The 26,111-nt window shown below is 43.6% G+C and overlaps 1 protein-coding gene across 15 annotated transcripts in view; it reads left to right on the top strand.

Moving 5' to 3' along the window:
* The window catches only part of ptprk (protein tyrosine phosphatase receptor type K), a 154,134-nt gene that overhangs the window by 96,394 nt on the left and 31,629 nt on the right, over window positions 1–26,111 (top strand). For all 15 annotated transcript variants that reach the window (XM_042300684.1, XM_042300686.1, XM_042300690.1 and 12 more), the window contains exons 8-10: window positions 20,782–21,084; window positions 23,134–23,243; window positions 24,339–24,540. In XM_042300684.1, the coding sequence (XP_042156618.1) occupies window positions 20,782–21,084; window positions 23,134–23,243; window positions 24,339–24,540 (615 nt within the window). The remainder of the gene's footprint in view (window positions 1–20,781; window positions 21,085–23,133; window positions 23,244–24,338; window positions 24,541–26,111) is intronic.

The raw sequence follows: 26,111 nt of genomic DNA, 5'->3' as shown, positions 1-26,111 counted from the left end.
CCCAGTTGCACAGGGCGGGGTCGAGACCTAGGGTCTCGAGCTTGATGACGAGCTTGGAGGGTACTATGATGTTGAATGCCGAGCTGTAGTCGATGAACAGCATTCTCACATAGGTATTCCTCTTGTCCAGATGGGTTAGGGCAGTGTGGTTGAGATTGCATCGTCTGTGGACCTATTTGGGCGGTAAGCAAATTGGAGTGGGTCTAGGGTGTCAGGTAGGGTGGAGGTGATATGGTACTTAAAGTGTGTGCACATGACTAAGTCACTTTGGATTAGCACCTGCTCAATATGTTGTTATTATTATGGGTTAAATGGCAGATTGCTATTGATACTTGCCTAAATTGCAATGCAATGGCTGTAGAGTAACATGCTATACATGTCAGAGCTCAGGTTCTCCAATTCACAGCGCAGTATGGGTTTTGACTGACAGCCGTTATAAAAATTGAGCACCACGCACGACAATAAGATCCTCCCATCCCTCCTGCTAATTGGGCATCGTTTGCACATTAGTTGTTGTCCGAGTGGAGGGAAACGCTGTAAATCGAGAGGAGTCGATGTATTCTGATAGATGAAAGGTTGAGGATTATATAATAATTATTGCTTTGAAGTCATGCAAGCTAACCCCACACCCGTCCAAATGTGCACTTCACATTTCCATAATTGAAAACTAAATGTAATTTACACTATCAACGTTTACTGATCGCTATGTTTGAGCCACAGTTACATGGGTGACACCCCGGGTTGTCCTGAACAGAATAAGCCTGTTTGTCTTATTGTGAAGCAATGTAGCTGCAAAACACGCACTTGAATGTACTCAATCTGTTTGTCTGAAGTGCACTTTGAAAGCCTGACACTAAGATTGTATTTTATAACTTAGCTAGCCATGTTGGCAATAGAATACGCTTTCGAATAATGCTCACCTGACCCCGATGGCGATTTATAATGGCACATTTCTGGATTGCGTAAACAACAGTGATTGTATGATGGTGGGGATGCAGGGCTGTGTTAAAAAAAAATCCTTAATGGCAAAAAAACAAACCCACAATACTCTTTCCTTTAGTCATAAAAGTGCATTGATATTACTTAGGAACTGTACACTGTTTAGAGGGGTTTGTGGCCACTTGGAGACACCAGTTAGACCTCTCACTCAAACCCTTGTAATAGCTTGTTTTTTCTCATCTTGCACCTACTCCAAAATGTTCATTCATATTCTTATGTTACTGAATGTATCCAGAGTATTTAGATATCCTTTAAAAAGTACAGTAAATGTAAAATGCACAGAAAAAATCTTTAATGTTTGGATTCAGTCTTGTTTTTGTCCTCACCTTTGGCCTGAATCTCCAGTGTTGTCTTTCAATTGCTACCATGTTCATGCATAGTGCTGAGCGATTTAACATATATATTTTTTTGACAACTAATTTACCCACGTCGGTTCAATTATTTTAATTCCATTTAGTTAGTTTTTTTCTGGGAGCTCAATGGGCACACTGCACAGTTTCTCCAGAGATAAATCTGATCGATGTAGTTGTAGTTTCATACAGGCCAATATTCTTAGTTTAGTGCATAAAATGTGGTAATTAACTACAATGACCATAATCCATTGCGCATCTACTTGTCTGGTCTCTCTTGTGCCCACTACGGAAGAGGCAAAGAATGCAGTAATGAGCAGTCACTACCATCATGGGACTTTTGTTTTATTCTGTGTTACAGAATTTATATAAATCAAAACCGAAAACCGTGATGACCTTTTTTAATAACCGAACTGACCTCAAAAATAACTAATCGCTTAGCACTTACACATGGTTTTTCTAGTTCCTCTGTTAGGCCCAAATTTGAAATGTTTCTATCCATATAGGCCAATTTCCATGAGTGTAAGTGGTTATCAAACCATACAACTCTATGCACAATAACTACTTTGAACAATTTCCACTGAAAATTAGACAAATGCATTTACTGGCAAAACTGTACAGAGGCAAAGTTTGGAAACAGAATAACGGTCAAATCTCCGGCAGTTTCTGTGTTATTCAGGGCTCATCTGTAAAATAAACCGTGGCCTCAGTATGGTCCCAGCATTCATTTAAAGCATAGATCAGTAAGAGTGCGCACACACACACGCACTTGGATAACTGAAATCAATTCTGAGGAGTAAGTTAAATGAAAGCAATTCATTGAAAATGGGGTTTGTCTTTGTGCTGAAACAGGGTCTGCTTTGCCTTAAAGTAACAGTATACTATTGAAGGCTTTAGTGCTTTTGTTGAAAGCATACTATGCCATGTTATTCACATGCTGTACCAAACAATTCACACAAAAGGAGCAGTTCTCATGAGACAATTGTTTGGTATTGATCAGGTTGCCAGAGAAAAACATTTAACATTTCAATGAAAATGTGTCTTTTCCAACAATAAGAAAGTATGGTTTTATTACTTATACTTTCACCACGTACATATTTTCATATCTCAGCCAATATAATAATTGTATTATAGGTTATACAGACTCTTCGTTGGAAGCCCATTATAAAACAGGCCATTATCCTCAGAAAGCCTCTTTTTGAATAGTTACACTACAAGGCAGCGCTATTCTTTCTCCCTGACATAGCATGTCTGCGAGTTATCACTCATTCTTGTGAAATAAGTCATTCCACCAACGAGTGGCCGTCCACAAATATATAAAACTCTGAGCAATTTTCCGGAATGCCCTGCGGCAGCCTTCCCGACTATCTCATCTTCCCAGGCTAAAGCCTTTTAAAGAGGCGGTAGTAATGAAATGCAAGGGATGGCTTTGGCTCTGTGGCGCACCCCGCGGCGTGCTGAGGCCTCCCTAACAGCAGAACGCTTGGCGGTGTTGTGGAGGCTGGGCCGGGCAGAGCAGATAAAGGAGATGGTGATTAATGTTTGTTCAACAGTTAGCCCGGGCTTCTTCTGCAGAATGCACAACGAAGCGTCAGTGGGACCACAGATCCTTTCAACAAACATGAAGTTGCTCACATTATCTGTATGTGAGGGAAATGTTATTTAAATGTAAATTCATTATTTATTTTTTTGCTCGGTTCTGGTAGATTTTTGTGTAGTCCAGCCACCCATCTTTTGCTCATTATGTCGAGGCAAAAAACATGATCCTTCGCATTACTCTGGATGTGATGAACAATGTCCCTTTCCATTTGAACCATAAAGTAATAAAGGACATGGAAAAGAAAAATACCTCCATGATGTTGTGCAAACATGTGCGTCATACACCAGGTGCCAGAATAGTGTATTACTGAAATGAGTTCTCAGCCATACTTTACATTTTATATAGTCAATTCTCACAATGGATTCTCCCATTTTACTGAACCAGTTGAACATCTTCTCCTATCGGTGTGTAGAACACATGTATGCTAAAACCTTACTACCTAGACCTTCCTAATAAACCATTACTCTGCATTAATCCTTAATGATATATATTTTTCCCCTTTCCATCATTACATATACTCCACCTGTACTATATCTTAGGGTGTGTGTTGACTACTCCTTTAGACTGCTTATCAGCTTCCTTACAGGCTCTGCAATTTAAATTTCAAAATGAGGCAATTGGACAAATGTGTGGCTTTTTTAACTCTAGTACCTGGCCATTTCTCACTCTTTCCCCTCCCCTCCTCTTCTGGCTCTCTCCCAATCGGTGTTCCTCAGACTGCACCGGCTGCAATTTCAATACAATTAAAGATCACAGGAATATAGACTTTCCATTCTAGTGTATATGATCCTCTTCACATCTACTATTCTGCAGTGGTTAATATCCTACCACATCAATAAGCTCCGTAAGATAAGGCACTAACTACCTGCTTGGAACTTGGTTGTCCAGAGGTAAGATTGCTAAGTGGAAGTCCCAACAGTGCACAGTGTGAGTCGACACTAGTTCTCCCTGCACCTCGTACAGTAGTACTTAAATGTGATGGATTGCTATCAGGGCTGAGATGAATAAAAGATGGCAAAAGAGAAGAAGAAAGATGCCTCCTTGACATTTTGCTCGTGCCAAAGTTAAGTAATCTGTGCCCGGGCTTGTTTTACAGATTTATCTGGCTCATTCCTCCCTGTGATTTGTGGTGCTACTCTTTATATAGGGATGTATGGATCACGCAGCCTCCTGTGGAAAAGGCATGGCCTCGCTCAGGAATAGACCTCATATTTCATCGCTAACGATCATACTGTACCTGCTATTGTTCTACTACACCCATTATCAGCGATGGTCAGAGAGGAACCTGTTCTCCGTAATGGGTGGAAGGAGGAATGTGTATGGAAAGTGACAGCAGCAGTGGTGCAGCTTCCTGCTCATCCCGGGGCTGTAAACCTCCTCAGAAGCCGTCAGATTAATTGTCAGTGACTAGGAAGTAGAGAGTCTAGCGACTGCTGTGTTCTGAATGGCTGGGCACTGTGACTTGATATGTACAAACATTTCACATCCACAGTAGTGTAGTTTGTCAGGTCGTATGCTTGACGCAAGCTAAAAGGGATGTGCGTGTATTCAAAACACATGTGGCCATGACTTCACAGTGGCACGCCGAATACCCCCTCCAAACACAACACACACACACACACACACACACACACACACACAGTTCACTGAAATCTCAGCTTTTCGATGTGTGGCAATTCAGAATGTGAAAGTTGTGCAATCTTGCTGAAGGTTTCAGTGTATTTGTGATTTAAAAAAAAGTTAATTCCTCACTGCTGGAAATCTACATGCAGATTCCCAGAGATAGTATTGTGAAATTCAGGTAATATAAAATGCTAAAATTAAGTAGCACTTTTTCCTCTAGTGTATCAAGCTACTACAAGCCTCGCTTGCCATTAGATCTCTCATAATAGTTTCCATGTTGGAAAGTGTAGCAGCAGATAGTGCTCTTATTGCCAGCTCCATCCAGAGTCAACCCTGCTGAGTCTTAATTGAAAATCGTCGTTCGGTACATCACAAGGAGGAAAATCACATCCGTCCCTCTCCCCGAATACAATTTCTCTAGTGCTAGTGGTAACTGTGTGGGTAATTGATATGATACTGGAGTGACACACAGCGTTTCATTTCCCCGTTGGGAATAGTGAGAATTAGTTTTTCCCAGGTGTCTCAGGGGGAGGCAGACGCAGGTTAATGCTCGCCATTCCTTTGTTATATTTTCTATGAGGAGTTTCTTTCCTCCTCCTGAAGTAGTGATTTATTGGTACTTGTCTGAGGAGAATAAATGGTGAAATATAATCAAGTTTGGGAAGGACTGGGAGTTTAGTCTGAATGGTGGCAAGCCCGGGCTGGAAATGACTGACACAGGAAATGGATCGCAAATTGGTTGATTGCAGGAAAAGGAAAAAATATTGATCACTCAGAGCGGCAACATAATTATTCGTCTCCTCTACTTCAAGTTTGAGATAAACATGTCTGTTTTAAAAGCAGTCCACATCTTAAACACCATGCAGACTAAAATCTGAAACCATGATCGCACATGTTAGCATCTTGTGGGTGAAATAGTTAATGGTTAGTGAAGGGTGGGATATTTAACACCCAGTATAGGCTGTGTGGTTGATTATGAGAAACAGCCATCGGGCCATATTTCAGCAGTGATACTGTCAATCAACAGGCTTATGGACTGAGAGAGGAGTGGAATGGAGAAAGGCTTGTGGAGGTCAGGAACAGACATTCTCCATCAAAGTGGGATATGGCTGATGGATCGTCATTGACTATGTTCGAGGTGGACTTCACACAGAGGGGCTGACAAGTGATTCAGAGAATGCCAGCCTGTATTAGTGGACATTATCGATTATAGAAACTAGTTGATATTTGCACAACCTTTACACAAATAGTCACAACAGCATAGCACAGTAGCTAGTTACAGCAGGTGAGGTGTTACCCAAAGAACTTCACATTTCAGCTCTTACCCCAAGCCGCCTTAAATCCGGTGCATTATAATCTCACTGACTGTATGCGGTTTATTTGTGGAAACCAAATATTTTTTGGCTGTTGCCTCAGTTTCTTGGAAACCCATTATTAAAGAACTTCCTGTCAACGAAGGGAAGATTTGAGGCCTAACAGCAGAAAACATATGAAGATGGCGACGGCTTACCATAATCCGGTAAATTGACAGACTTAGGCAGGGCAGGCTAGCTCTTCCAAACCTGTGAATGTGATCCAAAAGAGACTGGGTTGAAAAAAGGCACAATGCTATTCACTCTATTCAATGCCTCAGCATTGCATCGATTTCTGTTACATTTACATTTGAGTCATTTAGCAGACACTAGTGCGGTGGTATTATTTAAGATACTTTGAAGAGGTTGGGTTTCAGATGTTTTCGGTAGATGGTCAAGGCACTCTGCGGTCCTAGTTTCAGGGGCCAAGAGACCTGAGGTGGCAGAACGGAGTACTTTGGTCAGGGTGTAAGCATAGCCTGAAGGTAGGGAGGGGCAGTTCCTCTCGCTGCGTCGTAGTTAACCTCTTTGGCGCAGGCGTGCCGCTAGCGACCCACCTCGGCAACATCCGGTGAAATTGCAGAGCGCCAAATTCAAATAGCAGAAATAGTAATAAGCATTCATGAAAATACAAGTGTTAAACATCGGTTAAAAGAAACTTCTTGTTAATCCAGCCGCTTTGTCAGATTTCAAAAAGGCTTTCAAGTGAAAGCATACCATTAGATTGTATGCTTTTGTAAGCGGGGCGCTGTCCTCAAACATTTTCCAACCAAGTAGGAGTCATGAAAGTCAGAAATAGCGATATAATTAATCACTTACCTTTGAAGATATTCATCTGGTTGCAATCACAAGGGTCCCAGTTACACAATAAAATGGTAGTTTTGTTTGATAAAGTCCCTCTTTATATCCCAAAAACTGTTTTGTTCAGTAATCCACTGGCTCAAAGGCTGTCAAAACATGCAGACAAATACATCCTAATAGTACCGGTAAAGTTTGTCGAAACATGTCAAATTATGTTTAGAATTAATCCTCGGGTTGTCAATTATCTAAATAATCGATAATATTTCAACTGGACAATAGCATATTCAATAGAAAGGAAAAAGAATGAAGGACGTGCACACTCATGTGCGCAAACCAGTAATGCATTCCTCCCCAGTCCCCTGACAGAAAGGTCTCATTCTTCTTCATTTTTCAGAAAACAAGCCTGACAATGTCTAAAGACTGTTGATATCTAGTGGAAGCCATAGGAACTGCAATCTGGAACCTAACCCATTACATTGTCAATATGTATTCAATGGAAAACTCACCAAAAAAAAAATCCCACTTCCTGGATGGATTTTCCTCTGGTTTTTACCTGCCATATCAGGTCTGTTATACTCAGACATTATTTTAACAGTTTTAGAAACTTTAGAGGGTCTTCTAGGATATATGCATATCCTAGCTTCGGGGCCTGAGTAACAGGTAGTTTACTTTGGGCACGTCATTCATCCGAATTTCCGAATACTGCCCCATCACTAAAAAGTTGAGTACCATGGACTTGTAGTGGATATGAGCTTCGACTGGAAGCTAGTGGAGTGTGCAAAGGAGCAGGGTGACATGGGAAGGTTGAACACCAGGCAAGCTACAGCGTTATGGATAGGTTGCAGGCTTTTGATGGCACAAGCGGGGAGCCCAGCCAACAGCGAGTTACAGTAGTCCAGATGGGAAATAAGTGCATGGATTTGGACCTGCGCCACTTCCTGTGTGAGGTAATGTTTACCTCTATGGATGTTGTAGTGCATTAACCTGCAGGAGCGAGTCACTGCTTTGACGTTTACAGAGAATGACATGGTGTTGTCCAGGGTCACACCAAGGGTTGTTCCACTCTGGGAAGGGGACACCATGGAGTTGTCAACTGTGATTGAGCGGTCAGGCCTTCCCCGGGAGGAAGAGCAGCTCCATCTTGTTGAGGTTGAGCTTGAGGTGGTAGGCTGAGATACAGTATCTGCCAGGCATGCAGAGATCTGTGTTGCCACCTGGGTGTCAGAAGAGGGGGTGGAAGGAGAAAAGCAATGATAGGAGAGACCATGTGAGGATATGATGGAGCTGAGTGACTTGATGTGTAGAGGGCCTACAACCGAGCCCTGGGCTACACCAGTAGTCAAAGTATGTGGTGCAGACAGATCCTCTCCATGTGAATTGGTAGGAGCTGTCTGCCAGGTAGGATGCAATCAAGGATGTGCAGAACCTGAGACACCCAGCCCTGAGAGGGTAGAAAGGATGATCTGATGGTTCACGGTGTCGAAGGCAGCGGATAGATCAAGGAGGATGTGAAGAGAGGAGAGAGAGTTAGCTTTAGCAGTGCGGAAAGCCTCAACCAGGAGACTACTCGGATGAATGACCCGTCTTGAAGCCTGACTGGTTAGGGTCAAGATCGTTCTGAGATAGCGAGAGAGTTGCGAGAGAGTTGGTCAGAGACAGCACGCTCAAATGTTTTGGAAAGAACAGCAAGGGACACACGTCAGGTTTGACATCAGATGAGTCTTTTGGGGAAAAAAAGGATATCCGTCTGTAGTTTTACATCAGAGGGGTTGAGTATTGGTATCTTGAGCAAGGTAGCGACTGATTATTTTGAAGTCAGAGGGGACACAGCCAGTGGTCAGGAATGAGTTGACAAGGGAAGTGAGGAGTGGGAGAAGGTCTCCAGAGATGGTCTAGAGAAGGGAGGGGATGGGGTATAGTGGGCAGGTTGTTGGGCGGCCGGACCTCACTAGTCGCAAGATTTCATCTGGAGAGAGAGGGGAGAAAGATGAAAAGGCTGAGTGAATGAGGAGCAGATGTCAAACTTCTTTTCAAAGTGGTTGACAAAGTCGTCTGCAGAGAGGGAGGGAGAGGGGGTGAAGGTAGGAGGAGAAGGTGGCAAACACTTTTCTAGGGTTAGGGGCAGAAACTTGAAATTTGGAGTGATAGAAAGTGGCTTAATCACCCTGTCATCTCAGATTTTGAAAATATGCTTTACAGCCAAAGAAAGACAAGCATTTGTGTAAGTTTATCGATAGCCTAGCATAGCATTATGCCTAGCTAGCAGCAGGCAACCTGGTCATGAAAATCAGAAAAGCAATCAAATTAAATCATTTACCTTTGAGCTCTGGATGTTTTCACTCACGAGACTCCCAGTTAGATAGCAAATGTTCCTTTTTTCCAAAAATATTATTTTTGTAGGTGAAATAGCTCCGTTTGTTCTTCACGTTTGGCTGAGAAATTGCGGTCACGACAACGCCGAAAAATATTCCAAATTAGCTCCATAATATCGACAGAAATATGGCAAACGCTGTTTATAATCAAACCTCAAGGTGTTTTTCAAATATCTATTCGATAATATATCCACCGGGACAATTGGCTTTTCAATAGGACCGAGAGGAAAAATGGCTACCAATTTTTTACGCAAGAATCACAAAGCCATCAAGTGGCCACTTACGCAATGTAGTCGCTTACGCTCATTCTTCAACATAAAGGTGTGAAACTACGTCAAAATGCTGTAGACACCTTGGGGAATACGTAGAAAAAGGAATCTGGTTGATAGCCCATTCACTGCTCAATAGGGACGCATCAGAACGCAGAGCTTTCAAAACATGAGTCACTTCCGGATTGGATATTTCTCATGCTTTCGCCTGCAATATCAGTTCTGTTATACTCAGACAATATTTTTACAGTTTTGGAAACTTTAGTGTTTTCTATCCTAAGCTGTCAATTATATGCATATTCTAGCATCTTGTCCTGACAAAATAGCCCGTTTACTTTGGGAACGTTATTTTTCCAAAAATGAAAATACTGCCCCCTAGTTACAAGACATTAAGCAGTTAATACAGAGGAAGGGAAGGTAGAGGGACTGAAATGATGATAGTGCTTCCATTTTTTCTCAGCAGAACGCAGTCCTGTTCTGTTAGTTTGCGGTGAGTCACTCAGCAGGAAGGGAGGGCCGAGCCAGCCGGGGACAGTGTCATTGGAAGCGGAAAGGGAGGAGAGTAGGGCCGAAGAGGCAGGAAGGAAAAGGATTTAACAGAAAGGAGCGATGTTAGGATAGGAGAGAGTAGTGGGAGAGAAAGAGCAAAGATTGCAACAGGCCATGACCATCTGGTTAGGGTGAAGGAGAGATGAAGAGGAACAAAGTAGTGATCAGAGACCTGGAGGGGGGTTGCAGAGAGATTAGTAGCCTCTAGTAATGAGGTCAAGCGTATTGCCTGCGTTGTAAGTAGGAGTGGACTGGGAAAGGAGGAGGTCAAGAGGTAAGGAGGGGAAGAAAGGTGAAAATAAATGAATCAAAGGCAGACGTCAGGAAGTTGAAGTCGCCCAGTGCGATGAGCCAAGAGCCATCTTCAGGAAATTAGCTTATCAAGGTGTCAAGCTCATTGAGATACTATCTAAGGGCACCTGGTGGGTGATAGATGACAACAATGTTAACCTTGAGCGGAAAAGTGACAGCATCGAATTCAAATGAGATGGACAGGTGAGCGAGGGAGAAATTGTTAGCCCAGTGCCCCGACGACCAGATGCTCTCAGACTATGAGTGAAAACGTAGTCAGATGAAGAGAGCACAGCTGGGGGAGCAGTGTTCTCTGGGGTGATTCATGTCTCCGTCAAGGCCAAAAACCCTAGGGACTGAAGGGCAGCATAGGCTGGGATTAACTCAGCATTCTTGACCTCAGATTGGCAGTTCTGAACGCTGCCATAGACCAGGAATTCTGCATGGGTTGTGCGCTGAGGGTACACTAAATTAGAAGGGAGAGGCCTACAGGGAGAGAAGTGAACAGGTATAGAAACACACATAGTTGACAAAGCTACAAAAGAGCAAAATGAGAATCTGAAAATAACTGGGTAAAATACTCAAGTGAGAGAGGGGTGTGGAGCCTTCCTCTCTTTCCTTCATTGAACAGCTCGGCAGAAGTTCGTTTTGGCGACGACACCGCCGCTGATACGACCACAGCTTACAGCTGCCGCTGAGAAAACAGGGGGGACTGAAGTACTATCACTAATTGCTAATTGCCTAGCAGAGGTGAAGAGCACACCTCCCGGTACTAATTGCTGATTGCCTAGGAGAGGAGAAACCACTCCCCCTCCAATACAGCCACTGATTACCAAAACAACAACAGTCACAAATTGTCCTGCCCCTTAATCCTGGATGATGTGTCAACAATCAGCTGCAAGTTGTCAGCAGTTCACACACCGAGTAGGCTACTGGGAAGACAGACACCACTTAAAGTAGATGGCCCTAGCCACCCACACGCACACACACCCCTTCACACTCTCAGCCTTCATTTATTTTCATTTTTTTCTATGGTTAATATTTTAATGAATATATTCAGATAGAGATGCCAGGCAGTAATGTGAAGATGGTTAAATATTTTCCAACTGCTCCGACTTCCTGTAGTGCACCGCTAGGCACTTTAGAGAGTAAATAAGAGCAAATACATTTGAGAGCAAAGAACCAAGAGTGTAAATGATGGTTTGAGTTTCAATGCCTCAGACTTCTAAAGAGACTGTGAAAACAAACAGCACTGGTTTGATATGGTGTTTTAAACTCATGCAAATTAATACATTTCCTATTATGTCTGGGAAAGAGGGGTCTAAATGATTGGCTAATTTCAGTTGGGTAATTAACAGATGGCAGCTCCCATTATGAATTCATCAGTGAAGCCAAGCTCATTTGGCAGCTGTAACTGGTTTTCAGGTGTTTACGGTGTACCTGCTATGACATCAGACATCTTGGAGCAGTATTTGTGTACTAAGCGGAGTGGATGACAGTTGTTTCAGGTTGAGGAGGAACGAGAACTCAAGAGTTTATATTTAGCCTCAGGTACAGACAGACTGAGCACCTTGGAGGAGTTTAAACCTGAGCATACCTAGCTTTGTGAACGAAACCGTCTTTGCTATGTGAGATATTAGCCTAGCGGTTAACAGCGTTGGGCCTGTAGCCAAAAGGTTGCTGGTTTGAATCCCAGAACCCAGTAGGTAAAAAATCTTGAGCAAGGCATTTAACTGTAATTGCTCCTATAAATCGCTCTGGATTAGAGTGTCAGCTAAATTACTAAAATGTCAATGTAAAAAAAAAAAAAGCAGCGTTACTTACTTTGGAAAGTAACTTGTTACATTACTTTAGCGTTTTTACTGAAAACAGAAAACCCTCTGAAGATGCCTTGGTCATTCCTTATTATGCCCAGTACAGGGCGCACGCGATCTTTGAATGGCTTGAATAAGCCTACCATCCATAGCCTAATCTATAACTCTGGGCTATACCAACTCAAGGAATAATGACAGACGCAATATCTCCTTTACAATACTCAAAATAAAAGATTTTTGTTGAATTACTGTATTTACACATAAGTTATTACATCGATAAAAACCAACATGGACAATTGGCAGCCAATCTATTTAACCCACAGATACGAACTGGGCAGAGATATTCTACGTAAAATCACATGATCACAATGTGTAATTGTAGTGTCCTTTCATTTATGTTTACGGAGAAGATGGAGCTGGAGAAATGTCCATTCTTATCAACTGAGCCTAACTTGGTCACCTAGCTACGTTGTTTACTTTATTACCAAATAAATCAATTGTGCTTTCGCCTTCACCCGATGGTCCTGTGTTTGAATCCTGCCAGTAGCGTCAGTCAAGATTTAAGAGGTAGCATCTGTCCTTTTCTTCTACCAATTCAAAGTAATATGAATACTTCCACGATAAAGGCTATTATTTCTGCCATCTCGCTAGCGATCAAGCTAACAGCTACCATGCCAGCTACCCGCCACAACATTCATGCAGAAACAGGAACCACGGTGAACGTAGCTTAGGGGGAGGGATTTTCGTTGTTTGTTTGCACCAACAAAGTAAAATATGAAATAATATTGTTAAAGTAAAGTAAAAAGTAACGTGTTAGGTTACTTGTTATCACAAAATAGTAGTCTGGGTACTCAAACACGTTACTTTGTAACACTTTGCCCCCAATACTGGTTAACATACACACGCAGGCATACAGTGCCTTCAGAAAATATTCACACCCCTTGACTTTTTCCACATTTTGTTGTGTTACAGCCTGAATTTAAAATGGATTTAAAATGTCACTGGCCTACACACAATACCCCATAATGTCAAAGTGGAATTATGTTTTTAGATAAAACATTTTTTTTAAAGAATTAAATCTGAAAAACTGAAATGTCTTCAGTCAATAAGTATTCAGTCCCTTTGTTGTGGCAAGAACAAATCACATAAAAAGTTGGATGGACTCACTGTGTGCAATAATAGTGTTTAACATGATTTTTGAAAGACTACCTCGGCTCTGTACCGCACACATAATATGATCTGTAAAGTCCCTCAGTCGAGCAGTGAATTTCAAACACAGACTCAACCACAAAGACCAGGGAGGTTTTCCAATCCCTCACAAAGAAGGGCACCTATTTGTAGATGGTAAAACAAAAAAAAGACACTGAATATTCCTTTGAGCATGTCCTGAACACAAAGTGTTATCTTTGAGGGCAAATCCAACATAACACATCACTGAGTACCAATCCTCATATTTACAGGCATGGTGGCTACATCATGTTATGAGTATTCTTGTCATCGGCAACGACTAGGGAGTTTTTTACGATAAAAAGAAACAGAATAGCGGTGAGCACAGGGAAAATCCTAGATGAAAACCTGGTTCAGTCTGCTTTCTGACAGACACTGGGAGACAAATTCACCTTTCAGCAGAACACTAACCTTAAACACAAGTCCAAATATCCACTGGAGTTGCTTACCAAGTTGGCATTGAATGTTCCTGAGTGGCCTTTTTACTGTTTTGCCTTAAATCGGCTTGAAAATCTACAGCAAGACTTGAAAATGGCTTTCTAGCAATGATCAACACCAACTTCACAGTACTTGAAGAATGTTTTAAAGAATAATATTGTACACTCCAGGCGTGTAAAGCTCTTAGATACTTACCCAGAAAGACTCATAGCGGTAATCGCTGCCAAAGGTGATTCTAGGGGTGTGAATACTTATGTAAATGAGAGATTTCTGTCTAAAAACATGTTTTCACTTTGTCCATTATGGGGTATAGTGTGTAGATGGGTGGGATTTTGGAAAAATGTATTTAATCCATTTTGAATTCAGGCTGTAAAACAACCAAATGTGGAATAAGTCAGGGGCTATGAATAGTTTCTGAAGGCACACACACACACACACACACACACACACACACACACACACACACACACACTGGCTCTGCGTGGCAAGCTGCCGCTATCTCTTTTAAATGTTCGTTCTTCAGCCAGCGAGAAAAGTGTGATAAACCTGTATCCTCTAAAGAGTTTGCAGTTTCCCTTTCTCCTCTCCCCCAGGTTGATATTGATGTTTTTTGGGGGGGTCTGTATATTTCTACCCGTTAAGTAATGTACACGCCATTAGCTAGATACAATGTCTTAGCCAGCAGAGGTTAATGGAGCAAAGCACATTAGACAGCCCTAGCGTCTAGTGCATCCCAGTGTTCGCCTCAACATTCACTGGTCCATAGGGACCTACAGGAGCAGCTAAAAACACAATTAAAAATAAATGATATTGGATTTACATTCTCCCCATAACCATGTAAGTGATGTGTGGTAGGAAAGCTATGTTGGCCAAGCTTTATTGCAGAGTGGATGTTCTGTGGTCGTTCGATGGGAAGTGGAATAATGGGAAATGTGTGGGCAGCTGGCTGTTGATTTCGCCGCCGCCTCATCATTGGAAGGTCTACATCAATTGGGTCACCCCCAGAGACCACCCAAATGGTTCCCAGGCTAATGGAGAGGTAAATGGAGAAAACAGCCACCCTTATTAATACCTCTATTGCAAAGGCCAGCTTAGACCCAAGTTGATTTCACCACTAGCCATCCATTTTCAATCCCTCCACTTATCACAGTTATGTCAAGAAGACCAGAAAGAGGGAGAGAAAGCGAGAGAGAGGGAGTGCTCCTCAATAAGACCTCTCTCTCTCTCTCTCTCTCTCTCTCTCTCTCTCTCTCTCTCTCTCTCCCCCTCTCGCCACGAGTGAAGAAACTGCTGCACCGACAAGTGGCGAGCGCCACTTCAAAATTGCATTTAGCTTTCTGACCTGACAATTCTAATCAATTAGGTGAAATGCCTCCTATTACTCACCCCACTTGTTTTGTATTGACTCACAAGAGCAGAGAGATGGACAGACTAGTAATGGAGCGTTTCCACTGGATTGTATTCATATAGAAACGTCTCGCTGTCCTCCCGACTGGCCAGAGACATAGTGTGTGCCTGATGGTGGCTGTCAGATCTTAATTTAAAAAAGAAATGACTGCGCTTCCTTTTAAAACGTCTCTCAGGTTTAAGAAGTGGAAAACACTCTGCTAGGCGTCTGCGGTCTGAGAGATAGAAAACAAATCACAATGGAGGCGCAAAAGATCAACCACAATAGGGTGAACACAATTACAGTGACTCTCAGATTGCTTTGTTGAGGAAGTCTCCTTGCAAATGCTCTGTTCCCTCTGCTGGCCGTCCTTAGGCTTTGTTCTCCCATGTCTCCTTGAGAAGGGGCGATAGCTGCACATGTGACGGTGGGGAGAGTGCGTCAGCCTGCTTGACTATGGAATCATATAGCTCGTGTTGTCTGAAGGTCTTATTCTGTGTAAAATCTCTATTGAAATCTTGTGTCCTTCGAAATGGGCCCCTTTATCCTATGCAGGCTTTTTTTGCGGGTCGGGTCGGAATACAAATACTGTCCTTCGTGCAATTCTTGACGGCCCACTGCTTGTCACAGTGGCCTGTTGTTGACCATGCAATCTCAGGCAGCAAGGCCTATGGGGAATTGAAGTGTGTTTGCTCCAGACCCTGTTGTGCTGTTTCCCCTTCCCATAGTGACCCTATCCCCGTATGCTGTCACCATCACCATCAAATCACACCATTTCTGGAAAACACCCATTATGCCTGGTCATCCCTGTCTCTGCCAGGGTGGTCAAAGAGCAGAACCTTCTACAAAGTTTAGCAACTCCATTTGATTTACACAAGCTACAATTTGTCTGCCTTAATCCTCAATTACATTCTTTTTGGGGTGTTTCATTAACTTTTTCCCTTTCTTGTCATGATAAAAGAGTGACAGACAAGACATGTTGCAGAGCAACTCAGTGCAAGCCGCAGCCGCCTTCCTGGCTGACATTATTGCCATTCTAGGAGATAAAGGAGCTGTTCTGCTCCAAAAGGTTTAGCTGTCGATTTCATATGAAAGCCGGTGGAGCCTGGGAGAGATAGTGGTAGAGCAGTGTGGAAGACCGGGCGACTGTGATTGACGTTAAGAAAGTTGGGAAGCAGAGAAGAAGCAATCTGTGAGCAAACAGGAGACTCCTGGTGCAATTAAAGATCTAATCCCCCTGTTCTGCCCACAAACAGGAGAAATGGGGGCTTTGTTTTCCTGTGCGACAATGACAGCACCTGTTGTGGGATCCACGTGGAGGCGAAGCGTCTTTGGTGGTGTGCATTCCTAGACTCACAACAATATTTGCATTTTTGTACAACTCAAATAAATTTGCATCCGATAATTTAAAAGGGGTTTTTCTCCCTGCACCTGGTGTCTGTTGTGCGACAATTAGAGATTTGATTGACAGTACTTATCACCTTTCTTGGACATGTATACACCAACTACATGCAGAAATGCACATAGCAACAATATAAAGTGTCTTAAATTCTCTTAGTCCGGCTATGCCAAGCTAGCGAACGTTGGTGCATTACTACAGGCCTTTCCATCCAATCAACATCAATCATGGTCCGTGGAGCCTGGTTGGCAGCGTCGCTGATTGCCATCCAGCAGGAAGGACAGTGACCGTCCTGTCACATTCCCAGCCCCCTGTGTGTAATTTGTTTGGACCAGCAGCACGTCAGTCATGCCATGACGCATCCTCATTGGTCATTTAGCCCAACGGGTGACAGATTCTTAAACTCTCTTATAATGCAATCATGGGCCTTGCTAATCGGATTAGCAAACAAATAATGGAATCAAGCTGCAAAATAAGGAGGGAAGATCTGAAATCAATACAGGATATTCAATGTGGTTTCTTTGCCATTAAGGACTCTGGTGACCTGCTTATTTGATTATGATTGATTGCGTGTGCACTTAATCAGGTGCTTCAGACATGCCTTTGAATCATGTAAGCACTCTGCAGAGAAATATTTACCTCCGTATATGCAAATGTTACTTTTTCCTCTCTGCTGAACGCCGTGGAAACAAAGAATACATTGTCGCTCGCCGCGAAGAGCGGGCGGTATGAACAATGGGTTTTGTTTTCGACATCAATGGTTGATTAAAGATCCAGGGACGACGCCACGGTGTCCTCATCCCAAATGGCCACGTTCCAGACTCCCCCCCCGACCCCTCTTTCCCTCTCCCCTCCTCACCTACCCACTGCACTGTAGATAAAGGAAGCCTAGTGCAAGGAGGGTCAGAGGGGAAATGTGTGTTTGAATTGAGGGGCCAAAGGAGGGCCCTGTCCTGTTTAGTATGGTGAGCCACTGGGCTGCAGCCTGCATCCATCCTGAAAAAGGGGAGTTAGGAAAGTGGGCACGCTTTCCTAATCGCTCTGGCACCTTGCCTCTCCCAGGACCGTATATCTCCTTTTAATTTAAGGCTTGAAAAATACTCTGGGATTTTAGCATCTGAGGCTGCCGGAATCGATGGAATTTATTATAGGGGGCTTGCCTAATCTGTAAAGTTAATGCAGGACTTCACGGCTATTGATCAGCTCTGAAGGGTACACGCATTGTTAATCATGGCCCTGGGTGATGCCCTGGGTGATAGAATACACAGAATAAAGAAGAGGGAATGGGGGGGGGGCAAGAGAGAGAGGGGGACAGGTAATTGTCTGCTATGCAAATGTTATTGCTTCTTTGTGTGTACGCATGTGGTGAAAGTTGATGGGGCATTGGAAGTCGTAAGCAATTCATTTCTAACCCCAATTTATTATTGCCTGTTTGACATTTAAATGATGGATGTCAGGAATCTATCCGACTCTATTCGTCCCTGGTACTTTCATTTATTTTGTCTACTCTTTTATCTTTTCACCCCCAAACTGAATAGCTGAATTTCAGGTCATCATATGGGTTGGGCACTTACTAATAGGTTGATAATGTATAGCTTTGGCTTTGCCTCTATCTCCCAGTCAAGGCCCATTTCAGGCTGAACCTAAATCATTTGGCCGTGACTGAGTTCACGTCATGCACATATGCTGGAGTGGATCAAGTGTGGTAAAGATTATAGGAATAGTTTTCCCCTGGCTTTTTCATGTGTTCCACTTGGCAGATGAAACGTGTCCCTGATCAAAACATGTCATTATGACTGAATTCTCCGATTCTTCTGTTAGAATGGCCTTCTCTCGCTCTTTCTCTCGCTATTTGTCACTGTTGACCTCACTCTCTATTGTCAGGAAAATCAGCTTTTGAAATGATTTTGCCCTTGACCAAACTTACAAAGAGTATTATTATGTGGGGGAAAATGCACTGACTTATTCGTTCCATTCATTTATGACGTGCCTCCAAAGAACCTGTCGAGATTTAAGAAGAAAAAAAAAATGTGCCATGTGAAAATGTGCAGAAATTGCATGCTGTCACTGGCTCAACTGAATTTTGTGTGCATTTCCCAGTGAGTGACAACCAGATAATGACTTGTTATAGGTAAAACGGACCTATGGGAGATGTGTGTCTCTACCCTCGTATTCTTTTTCCTCTTCATTCTTTTCTCTCCCTTGCTTTTATTTCCACAATTATCTCTGACTAAGTGTACATTGGCTCTACACAGAAATGGTCTCGTATTGAACTATCATGTCGCCGGGCTCAGGAAGCAAAAAAAAGGGGAGAAATTTAATTTTAGTTTCCTGGTTCTCGGGGTATTTAATAAATGCTTGTACTGTGAAGAGAAGAGAGAGGGGGTCAACAGGTTCCTCGCGACGGCTTCCGCTCTATTACAGACAACCTGTGGCCACTCCTGGACCAATTCCCCTCTGAGCACTGCTCACCCTCAGGAACACTGGCCACTGAATAAGTCACGACAAATGTTTCATCATCACCGGTGGCGCCACTTCAAATGAAACACTGCAGGGCAGCGGTTAACGGCCCCCCCCACTCTTCGCTGAGGAAAAAAGGGATTTAATTACATTTTGGTATCTATTGACATGTTTTTCCCAAGTTATAGCGCCAACATCCATGCCATTGATTTGAGACAATACGCCACATCAATATAAATGGCTCAAACAAATGAGTGCGAGTAATGGCAAGTGGTGTAGATGAATGTTGGAGATGGCCCACTATCTCTCTAACAGTGTATGGAGTTGTAGAGAGCCTTATCCATAATAACCCCCAGAGCCAACAGTCGATCTCAGATTCATGTTAACAAGTCCCAGTCTTTATTCAGAGCTTTTCATTTTAATTAGGCTAGAAAGGAAGGACTCTCCTGGGCGACGCTCATCAAAGAGCAGGTGATTACACCCAGCTGAGGGCCCAGCCTTTAAAAAATGGACAATCTGTGATTTAGCACCACGAGTTAACCTTTCTCCTCTTCTCTTCTTGTCAGTTTGGCCTAAAAAGAACATATTATTAACATACATAGAACGTCTAACCTTTTTGTCAATCTCTCTTTCTGTGGCTCAGAGCAGTGGTCGTAGAGATGAGACTGCACAGAATAAGGGCAGGTCTGTTTCTACGGAGGACATTTGAGAGAGAGAGAGAGAGAGGCTTTTGTGTGAGGATGGCCTGCCACGCCAAGAGCCTGCACGGTGCACACGTACACCCCCCAGGCCGGCCATGGCAGAATCCTTACCCCATTACTCAATGAATGAGTGTTGCAGAGTGGTGGGAAGGGGCACCAGGGCTCACTGCAGTGGAAGACTTAGCTGAGACTGAACCCCCACAACCTCTACATGTCAGGTCCTGCACTTTAGCCACGACTAGGCCGGTGTCTGAAACGCATCAATAAAGGACAAATTGAAAGCCCCTTAACCCTCAAACCAGGCCCCTAACTCATGTTTATGCACGGACAGGAAATGCGTAGTATTTTGAATATAAAGCCTAACATGTTAATACTCTTTAGTGATAATCCAAATATGAATTTACAGAAAGTCCAAACCACTGCATTGTAGATGAGGAAATACACAGTACACAAATACAGTGTTAAAAGTGTTTAAAGTCGTTCTCCTATTGAAGTCCTGCCCTTTGCTGGTTGCTGCAGTGTTGGCTGCATCTCCACATAGCAACCGGCAAACAGTCACGGTGAGACAAAGGCGCTACTTGCATCATTGCCTTAATCGCGCAGGTAAATTGGACTATTAGAGTCATTAGTATCCAGCATGGCGCGATTGCTTGATGGATTGCGGGCTGGATTATATTGACTTTCTCCCAGGGTGATATATTGGCTAATTCAGAAGCCCTTAAGAGGCTGTGTGAGTGTCCTCCTGGTCACCAGCGCTGGCTCAACACAATCCACACAGTTTACGTTGCTCATTAGCCCCCCCCTCCCCTTCTCTCACATGGACATTTAATCCTCATAACGGCCTCATTATTTGTCTGTGGATATGTTCTGATCCGGGGATGAGGAAAAGAAAAGTGGAGCTTTGTGTAGACTGGCCGCCGTGCTGCTGAAGGACAATTGTCAGGCACCATCATCAACACCGCGCTTTCACAGAGCATCCATGTGGAACTGATGTGTTAATACTGGCTAACCGTGCACATTCTTCTGTGACAGACATGTTAGTGGCAGTATATGTTGTCCCCACATCAGATGACACTGTACACAAACGGGTCTCTCCAGTGATTTTATGTTGGCCATAGTTGTAGTCATGGGTTTCTTTTTCTCCTCCAGAGCCGATGCGGACCCCGAAGAAGCTGAAGATTGCCGAGACCCAGGCCAGGTTCATCGCTGTGGACTGGGAGTCTCTGGGCTACAACATCACCCGCTGCCACACCTTCAACGTCACCATCTGCTACCATTACTACAACGCCAACAATCAGACCAAGGCCGACTGCCTGGACATGGACCCCAAGGCCCCACGCCACGTGGTGGGCAACCTGCCCCCCAACACCAACGTCAGCCTCAAGATGATCCTCACCAACCCCGAGGGACGCAAGGAGAGCGACGAGACCATCATCCAGACAGATGAAGATGGTATGTGCACTCTACATAACAGATAGGAGACAGGGAGGCTTTTTTTAATGCTCAGATTTCAGATGTAGAATTCACACTTATTCGTCAGTGTTAACGAATCAAGCTCACCCACATACATTGCGCGTGTTTTTCTATCTCTATAATTGTCATGTATTTTGAAAAGGTAGATGTATCTAGCTCTGTTTGTAACCAGTTGAAATTGACTCATGCTCTTTGCTGCCCCCCTGTGATTCCTACCTCTGGGCTGAGTTACTCATTTCAAAGCAGGGCACGTTTTCTCACTGTTGCTCTCTGAATAGACACTAGCTGGGTAGCTAACCAAGGGCTGAGATAACAGCACTGGCGGCAGCCCGGAATTTGTAACTCACATTAAACGCTTCAGTATTATAATCATGCAGCCAGGTGACCAGCTCTATCCTGTGGCTAGCGGTTGTCCCTTGAAGAGGACCTGTTTAAATCTCACTTCACGTTCGCACAAGCCCAGGAGATAATGCTAGAGAAATGACTGAGCCCTCTGTAATTGTTCCACCAGAACTTATTTGAACTTTTCCCTGATTCTGCATGTAGCTAGAGATTTGTTTTTGGGGTTATATTCCGGTCCTGCTAGGCTCCCGAGTGGCGCAACAGTCTAAGGCACTGCATCTCTGTGCAAGAGGCGTCACTACAGTCCCCGGTTCAAATCCGGGCTGTATCACATCTGGCCGTGATTGGGAGTCCCATAGGGACAATTGGCCCAGCGTCGTCTGGGTTTGGCCGGGTTAGGCCGTCATTTAAATAAGATTTTGTTCTTAACTGACGTGCCCAGTTAAATAAAGGTTAAATAAAAAATTCTAAATAAATAAAAACATGTTATTACCTAGTTCTACAATTTGTTTCGTTTTTTAATAGATTGGGGTGTATAACTTTTCAGTGGTATTCCAACAGCAGAAGAGAAATCTGTCTGATTGTTTTTAACATGTCAAACCAAGCCCATTTTCAGTAGCATCAGTCAGGAAAAAGGAATGCATGCATTTAGTTTTTTTTTGCGTGTAAAAAGCTGACGTCTCAGTGACATCCATCCAGCAGATTTGATAAATTTAAGTTTGTCTGACTTGGGGGAGAGGAGAAGAGAGGCCCACGTAAACAGTTCCTCTAACGCTGATCTGGAGACAGCAGACACGCACGTGCACGCCGCCCCCGGGCCCTGCTCCTCTCTTCAGACAGACAGGCCTGACAAGCACCCAACCATGTGACCTGGTCACGCTACTGCTCTCTGTCTGTCTGCTGTGAAGGAGAGGACTTTGGACATCCCCGACCCAGCCTGACTAGACTAGAACACAGCCCAGGGAGACAGGCATGCAGGCAGACACAGCCCCATGGCAGACCAGTCCTGTGGCAGCCATAGAGACCCATGGGACTGCCAGGTTTCATCAGTAGTGATGAGGCTGTCAGTCAGTAGTGTTCACCAATCCAGGATGTATTATGAAGGTCCTCAGAATATTAGGCTACTACTGTTACCCATTGACAGCCCTGCTATCTCAGCTATTGTACTGCTAAAATGTTAGACGAAACACTAGGAAGTATCTTCGTAGAGAGTTCCTATACATTAACATTTTGGATTGTAGATTCTAGTCAATACATTTACTGATCAGTACTCATGTCACAGTGGTCTGGCATGCTGGTTTCTCTTGCTGATGGATGTACTCTAATAGTGAAAGTTACAAATTAAAGGAGACTAATTTGATCATAAAACATGCAGACAGAGAGAGAGGATGCTCTTGAAAAGACATTGCACCTTGATCTCATCTCGTGTAAATACATTATCAAAATTCAATCAAAAAAAAAACACCAGGGATTCGAGTGTCTGCCATTCAGTGCTAGCACAGAGCTCTACATTATTATGCCATTTTCAACATGTTGCTTTACGGTAAGTAAATCCAATCAGTGGTCTTGTTACGGGCGCAGAGGCTCAGGAGTGGCTCTCTCTGTGAGAATAGGATTCATTACAGCACAGTGGCCTTCCTTTGATTGCACTAGGACCAACTCCTCCTGTCTTCTGTCCTAATGCAGTGCCTGGCCCCGTTCCCAGCCAGTCCATGAAAGCCACACCGTTTGAGGATCGGATCTTCCTCTACTGGAAGGAACCACTGGAGCCCAATGGGATCATCACCCAGTATGAGGTAATGAAGCATTATGGTCAGAAGGAGGGAGGGAGGGAGGGAGGAGAGGAGAGGAAGGGAGAGGAGAGGAGAGGAGAGGAGAGGAGAGGAGAGGGGAGGGGGAGGGGAGAGGAGAGGGGAGGGAGAGGAGAGGGAGGGGAGGGAGAGGGGAGGGAGAGGAGAGAGAGGAGAGGAGAGGAGAGGAGAGGAGAGGAGAGGAGAGGAGAGGAGAGGAGAGGAGAGGGGAGAGGAGGAGGGAGGGAGAGGAGGGAGGGAGGGAGGGACGGGGGGCCAAGGGAGGGAGGGAGGGAGGGAGGGAGGGAGGTGGGGAAGGGAGGGAGAGAGTGGGGGGGATTGGGGGTGGAGGTGTGAGGGTAGACAGGTCTGTCCAGGATCCACATGTGGTTTGTATATCTAAACCATGTTTCACAGGTTTTATGAACCTTTACTGTCCCTCTGGAAACATCCTGCTCCTTTTTCATACAGGACTATGGTGCAAATACTGTAACTCAAACAGTGGACAGTGGGTTCGAAGGGGAACTCATTGTATGTTACTGTTGAAAAATACTTTTTTTGAGTACTGCTTCGATACAGTATGAAAAGAAGGTGTTCTGATCCATAATTAACTGTATTGTATTATTTAAGGTAAAAACAACAGTGATTCATAGCTTGTGTGCAATGGGGTGTATGGAAGAAACATTTCCTCATTCTCAAATGTCATCAAGCTGTGAGAGTATGAGAACAGTGGCCACATAATACATGGGAATGTAACATGACACTTACTACATAATGACATGGGAAGTCACATGACACGTACGACATAATGACATGGGAAGTCACATGATCAAAATCTTTATCACACATTTTAGTCCAGGTTTATGAGATTGAATGCATGCTGTAAACACAATGCAGAAAAATCACTGAAAACGAATTTCATTTTTTAAAACTTTGCTATGTACTTTGCTATGTATGTGCATTCCGCTTACTTAAAGACGGATAAAAAAGTTTCCATCTCGGCATAATGTAACAGAAACCTCATTACCATTTGCTTGAACACTTTTTCGACAGCTCATTAGGTAAATATTGTATTTCCCTCACCTCTCCCTCCCCTGACAGATCAGCTACAATGGTATTCGGTCCTTTGACCCCTCGGTGCCGTTACTGCGGCCTCCTCTGATCGTGTCTCTGCCCTGGAACACTTCTCACCACGTCTTCAACCAGCTGCACCCTGGCACCACCTACCAGTTCATCATACGAGCCAGCACCGTCAAGGGCTTCGGGCCCCCAACCACACTCAACATCACCACCAACATCTCTGGTACATTTATCCCCCCCACGCCCTTTTTCCCCTCAGAACAGCCACAATTTGTCAGGGTCATGGACTCTGCCAGGTGTCGAACACGTTCCACAGGGATGCTGGCCCATGTTGACTCCAATGCTTCCCACAGTTGTGTCGAGTTGACTGGATGTCCTTTTGGTGGTGAACCATTCTTGATACACACAGTTACAGATACAGAAACAGTTGAGCATGAAAAACCCAGCAGCTTTGCTGTTCTTGGCACAAACTGGTGCACCTGGCACCTACTACCATACCCCGTTCAATGGCACTTAAATCTTTTGTCTTGCCCGTTCACCCTCTGAATGGCACACATACACAATCTATGTCTCAATTATCTCAAGGCTTAACAATCCTTCTCTAACCTGTCTCCTCGCCTTCATCTACACTGATTGAAGTGGTGACATCAATAAGGTGCCATAGCTTTCACCCGGTCAGTCTATGTCATGGTTCTTAATGTTTTGTACATTCTGTATATATTTCCAAATGAGGTTGGAATAATACTGTGAAATTGTGAATACTATGATAATGCCCTTTTAGTGTAAGAGCTGTTTGAAAAGACCCCCTGAAATTTCAGCCTGTTTTGGTAGGAGTTTTGGCCTGCCCGGTGACAACACCAGGCGGTAAACAAGTTAATAGACTAATAAGAGAGTTCCAAACCTCCCCGCCAATAACTGCTAGTTTTCAGTTCTCCCCTCCCCACTCAGAGAGTCCTAGCAAAATTCTTGCTTGACAAATTGCTCTTTTGCTAAGAAGCTATTTTTGTCTATTTTTGACCATTTGGATTGAAAACAATCACCGTAAGGTACACTTAATTGTTACCCAGAAAGGATGTAATATTGAGACAACTGCATTGGACCTTTAACCTTTATTTATCCAGGAAGTCCCATTGAGGTCAGAAGACCTCTTTTACGAGGGAAACCGGACCGAGAGGATCCTCCCTAGTATGGTAGATTACATATACAATGACAGTGGTGTTGCAGCTGCTAGGCTATAAGGAGTGCTACCAGAGGAAATATGGTTTATTGTATATAATAAGTAGCTATCATAGTTGTGTTAAATTGATGCATAATGTAACTGTTATCGTTGTTGTCGTTACGTTAAAATGGGTCTGTTAGCACTTCAGCTGCAAGTAGCATCTAGGAAGCAAAGTAACCAAAATGGGCTGAAAATTGTGCATTTTCATGCATAATGTGGTTGGGTTATGGGTTTTGATTTTCAGAGCAATTTCTCCCATAATACTAAGCACAGCGCTGAGATATCTATCTGTAATGGTTACTGTACTCTGTTGCTTAATGGAATATATGGATTCTCCATACCTGTTGGAGTCATTTTCTTCAGCACACTATTTTCCCAACTCTAATCTTGGCAGCACTCAACGTGCACTAGACAGGGATGTATTTGAAATCTGTTGAAGTGACAGCCTAGGACCTCATTAGATAATAATACGAACCACAGACAGAATTTAAAGCAATCAAATTAAGCAGGTGAATGGAAGCTAAAAGCTTCTTGATATATTGGCAAATAAGGCCAGTAGCCTTTCTTAAGTAAGA

Source organism: Oncorhynchus tshawytscha, linkage group LG18 (genome assembly GCF_018296145.1).
Source record: "Oncorhynchus tshawytscha isolate Ot180627B linkage group LG18, Otsh_v2.0, whole genome shotgun sequence".
In the NCBI taxonomy this organism is placed as follows: Eukaryota; Metazoa; Chordata; class Actinopteri; order Salmoniformes; family Salmonidae; genus Oncorhynchus; species Oncorhynchus tshawytscha.
The sequence above is the reverse complement of the archived record's forward strand: the minus strand, read 5'-3'. Positions and strand labels throughout refer to the sequence as shown.